Below are 5,426 nucleotides of genomic sequence, written 5' to 3'. Positions count from 1 at the left end.
GATGGTGATTTGTAATACATTTCAAGACTGTAATAAGACATGGAAAACTGACGGGGACAGAAAGTAGTAAGGGTGATGCAGCATATAGGTATTTAGCAGCAGTGTTTCTGAATACCCAGGCAGTTCTGCTTTGCTGTTTCAAAGGACAATAGATGCAAACTTGATAGCACAAGGGAGTTGGGGGGAGAATCAGACTTGTTTCCTGTGATGATGAAAAAGAATCTGAATACACAGGGTTTTGGAAAGAACTGCAGTAAAAAGCAAAACCGTCTGAACACTTCATGGTAGTGCTGTGCCAACACCATCACTGGCTTCCTAGCCCATAGAGAGGTTTTCCAAGAACATGCAGCAGAATAAATTTCAATATTTAGACAAGAGAAAGAGCGATGATGTGGTTTCATACATGTGGGCTGCTCAAGGGGGAAAAAAAAATAAAGGTGTAAAGATATAAATATTTTCTCTGATGACACAACTGATGTGAAGTTCCTGTCCCAATACGTATTTCCAAAAATCTCTTGTTGAACTTACTTATGGAGATTCACTGTAAAAAGATGTACTGAAATGCATGAAATATGACAAATCCTCTTTAAAAAGTTGGATGCTTTCTTCACTTTACCATCATTGCTTTGGCCCATTTCTGAGGGGCTGAGAAGTCAGGCTTGGGATGTTTCTAAGCACACCACTGCCTGAGAATGTGTGTGTATAATAACCCCCTCCCCACAATCCCATGAGACTGACATTCGTGAGCGAGAGCTAGTCTATCAGGCACTTTAAAGAGAACACAGTACTTCCCAGGAAAACTGGGAAGTCAGTGAGACACAAAACAGGAAAAGGCCTGTGCCAAGTAATATGCCAAATCTGTGTCACAGGACAGAGAGCTCAGGCCTGGAAAACCAGGACAGAGCAGGGTTCCCAGCATCTACATGCAATATTTCAACTGTATTGTAGGTACCTAAGAAAGTAAATGGTTGAGGTTGGTTCTGTTTTGTTTTTAAACACATAGCTAAGTGGCTTTTGACTGCATTTCTGGTAATTATTCAGTTATACTGTTTGCATAACCTGCTCATCTTGCTATTACTTAATAACCTACCTCCTGAGCCTTGCCAAAGTAGCACCCTATCAAGGGTGTTCTAGCAAGAACAGAAGTGACTAGAAATTAAGCTATCAAAATGTCACTTTGATTTCATTTGCTGCAGATACATATTTACATACACTTCTTGTTCCTAACCATCAACTGCAATTAGTTTTACAACATACTAACCCATCAGACCGGGTGCTATCATGGAAAAGAGTGGAAATCCCAACATCTGCTCAGCTACCCACATTGCAGCATGGCTGCCAACATCCCACTGGAATTTTTCAGGGCTGGGTGTCCAGTTGTTAAGCATCAGGAAAGAACACCAGTTCCTAAATCCATCTCTCTTTATAGAGTAAAAAAAAATACATATTTAATTAAATAATACATTCTTTATACTCCTACAGCCACTTGTGTTGGAGAGAACGTTTCCATGCCTTAAGCAAAGTCACTCAGCAAATGTGCTACACAAGAAATCTGACTTATGCATCTCTGCTAAGGAGCAAACACAAAAGTAGGCAGTGTTTCCAAAAAACACCCAACCTTTCAGCTCCAAAATGCTTTAATGGCATTTCAATAACTTTGTACTTTTAATTATATATCTGCTGAAATGTGAAAGCCTTCAAACAAAAATATTATATGCATTTGTTCTAAATCAAAGCTTCTTTCTCAAGCCAGAAAAGCTCCTGAACTGGGTATCTACCTGAGCAACGTAAGAGGCAGCAGAGTTAAGCATTCAACCGTGGACTCGCTGGGTAAGCCTGGAGCAGCCCAGCAGCAGCTCAGCCTCAGAGCTGCTGCAGCAAATCCCTCCACCAGCAGCTACACCTGGCCAGGCTGAGCCCAGCAGCGGGCACTCCAGCCAAGGCAAACCAGCAGCAATGCCACCTGCTGCTCAGCCCTGAGCAGCTCTGCCCACGTGGAACCATTTGAGGTGCTGTGCAGGGGTGCCAGTGAGGATTCAGAGCAGATGTGGGACTGCTACCGCTTCCTGGGGAATGCCTGGGAGGCTGGCACATGTTCTTAACACCCACTTTATGTACAAAAAAAGCCAGCAGAAGTTAATGTTTGATGAGGAGCTTCCATCACTTAGCTACAGTGCTTACCTAAAAATCACATTACCTAAAAATCAAATGCTTTTAAGAGTTCATGTCTGGCTAACTTCCTTCAGTTTAAATTTTTAGAGTGACTTGGGTGCTTAAGTAACTGTAAAGGTTACCCAATATCTACTCAAGGGGAATCTACCAGAATATAAAAGTACCTATTGCAGGTTTTTATTATGTAATAACCTATGCTGCTCAACACAGCGTGGGATCTATACCATCCAATATGTACAGATAAGAAAGGTGAGTCAAACATGATAATCACACAGACCTCATTAAGGAAACTACGATAACCAAAGCATATTACAACTGGTACCTCTCCAACTGAATAGTCTGTGAGCTCTGGTCACACCAAGAGTAAGGAAATGAGCTGCCAAGTTCTGTTTTATATCAGCTCCTTTTAAAGCCTAACCATAAATCATATATTACCACTTTCATTTCCTATACAATGGAAAACTTACATCATCATTTAGTGTACAAGTAATACACGCTCATGCCAGGAGGTTATGCTCCATCCATCTCCTTCCTTTTCTTTACTCCCACAATACAATTTGTTTCTCTCCGGATATGAATGCTTTTCCTGCTCAGGCAACATGTAAGAGGTGTTGTGTCCCCCACCCTGTGCTGCTGACACAACAATTGCTAATCTCTTTGGTCCAAGAGGAGGATGTATTATACGCTAAATCTTAAATTTTTTAATTTTTAAATTTTAGCATCACATCAAGTGCTGAAGTGAAATATTCTGAAATACGAACTGTCCCCCACCCTGTGCTGCTGACACAACAATTGCCAATCTCTTCGGTCCAAGAGGAGGATGTATTATATGCTAAATCTTAAATTTTAGCATGACATCACGTGCTGAAGTGAAATATTCTGAAATACGAGCTGCGTAACTGCTCATAAAAATGAAGCATTTTGATAATCCTCAAACCCCAGGTAAGAACAGGCAAATTCAGTCCTGCCTGTGGTTGGTCTCTTACTATAAGACATAGACAGACTTGAAAGGACCCACATCCTCCCTGAAGCACTCGGAGAAAGAGAGGAAAGGGATGGCACAGCATCACATCCCTGAGCAGCATACCTGTGAAATGCGACACACCGGGCTCAGAGGCTCCCTCGCCAAGGCAGCAGAGCAGCTTGCCCTCTTTGCCATAGCTGCTGGACTGGAAGAGAACTGTCCCCACAATCATGCTGTGCTTGGAAGCAAGCAGAAAAGGCTGCTTGACCCGAGAAGTCCTGGGCTGCCACTGCCAGTACAAACACCAGCACGTGCGGACGATCGCTGCCGATGGAAAAGCAAGCGCTAGCCAAGCGGGCGAAGGAGAAACTGGGGAAATCACTGTGGGTTAACGTGGTTATTAGCTGGAAGTGAGGGTGGAGCTTCCCAGGGAACGCTGAACAAACAGAGGATGTGGGGACTGGGGCTGCAAGTTGAAACAATTTTTGAGATGAGCTATAAAGACAGAGTTTTGTTTCACTAAGAGTTGGGCAACAAAATGTTTGGGAAGAAAGCAAAGAGTTTCCTTGGAGAAATTCCTTTGTAGAAATTACAAAACAGATCCCCCATTAAGGGGACCGCCCAGATTGATTCATTTTTCCACTCTACATACCATTACTGAGCATTTATTTTCATGAACCAACAGGAAACTGTGTAAGTGAAAATACATGTCTAAGAGATGCACAAGCACTGAGCAAGTAAATGCTCTTCAACACTTCAGGATTTCAGAAAGAACCAGAAAGCAAGGGCAGCACGGTACGCCCGGTCTGAGCTGTGTATCTGCTGAGTTAGTAACACTCAGGACAGCTCTCCAAAAGGGCACCATCAAATTACCTCTCAAAAAACATAAGATTTGTTGGATGAATTCTCTAAAAGCCCTAGTTTTCTAGGCTGTATGGTTTGTAGGAGGACAGGCTCCTCCTAACACGTGGACAAGGAAGGGTTAAAGAACAAGCAATCACCAGGGCAGTCTCACACCTGGGAGGGTGGTGGGCCTGCCCAGGGGTATAAAAGGGAGCAGGGAAAGGGAAGTGGTTTGGCCTTTTGGAGGGAGACAGGAGCTGTTGCAGCCCACCAAGAGAAAAAAGCAGCATTTCTATAACCCACAAACTCTGCTGTTCTTCGAGAAAGGCAGCTGCACCAAGTGAGGAGGACTCAGCTCATGCTAAAGGTAAGAAATGAGCAACCTGGCTTGTTACAAATGTTTGCGTTTTGTAAGGCTGTGGATGTGGAAAAACTATCTATAAAACTGTGGATGTGCTGTGGTGACAAGGAGTTGCTTTTCCCCTGTATGGCCTGTGACATGAGTTATTTCCCCTGCCACTATCACCTAATATATGTGCAAAAAATAACTAGATAAAGAAAATACCTTAGGATACCTGCATGTTGTTGTCTTCCTAGTGTTCTGACAAGTGGGCAACCTCTTTGCCTCCTCCTCCAAGACCAAGCTCAGTGAATTCTGCAGCATGCTACCCACTAGTTATAGGTGGAGTTGCCTTTATTTAAGAGCTCCTAGGCTTTATCTCTTTTTCTGTGGTTTTTGAGCTTGCAGTTCATTGTGTTCTCCCCTCTCTTATGTGTTTTGAGTATTCTTAATTACACTGGTATTTGAAGCAACCTTAGTTTATCTGGTAATACACAAACAATAAGCAGAATTTGCCAAGCAAGACAGCACAGACTCAGAAACAAGTGGATGAGCTTTTTAATAAATGCTTTTCAGGTGGGTCTCAAAGGGTACCAGGAAATGGGAAGCCACATATGGATGTGTGGCTAAATCAGCCTTAACTGTACTAGTTAATAACCTTAGCTGAAATAACAAATTTACTTGTTAGGTAAAATACAACAGATGAGTAATTGGTATTTGGAACAAAGAAGGATTAGCAGAAAGTCAGGTTGGATTAATAATGTAACTTGCAAATACACCTACTGCAATTTAGCCTCTGTCAGAAGAGTACTCTTAGCCAAAGCCTAATGGCTGACCGGTCTGTTAACGAGCTCCTGGTGGGAATCAGTGGCCAGCACTGGCACTATGGGCAACTAATGTTTTGGCTGTAAGTTTCCTGTAACAGTTACAGGGCAATTCTGTCCCTGCACCCTTCCAGCCACCCACCCTCCTGAAGATGTCTATCAGTGGGGAGGGACATGGGGTGTCCCTGCACAGTGTGTCATAAAGTCCTGTCAAATGCACACAGGAAGAGTAAAATCAGGTATCTTCCCACCTTCCAGATGAGTGTTACCTCTTTTACAACTG

General features: G+C 43.0%; 1 protein-coding gene across 2 annotated transcripts in view; it reads right to left on the bottom strand.

Annotated features, from left to right (window-relative positions):
* Positions 1-3,368, bottom strand: part of ABL2 (ABL proto-oncogene 2, non-receptor tyrosine kinase) — a 15,592-nt gene extending 12,224 nt beyond the window's left edge. For both annotated transcript variants that reach the window (XM_010167198.1, XM_029084796.1), the window contains exon 1: positions 3,260-3,368. In XM_010167198.1, coding sequence (XP_010165500.1) covers positions 3,260-3,368 — 109 coding nt within the window. The remainder of the gene's footprint in view (positions 1-3,259) is intronic.
* Positions 3,369-5,426: the final 2,058 nt, after the last annotated feature.

This window comes from Antrostomus carolinensis, unplaced genomic scaffold, assembly GCF_000700745.2.
Source record: "Antrostomus carolinensis isolate BGI_N321 unplaced genomic scaffold, ASM70074v2 scaffold17534, whole genome shotgun sequence".
In the NCBI taxonomy this organism is placed as follows: domain Eukaryota; kingdom Metazoa; phylum Chordata; class Aves; order Caprimulgiformes; family Caprimulgidae; genus Antrostomus; species Antrostomus carolinensis.
The sequence above is the reverse complement of the archived record's forward strand: the minus strand, read 5'-3'. Positions and strand labels throughout refer to the sequence as shown.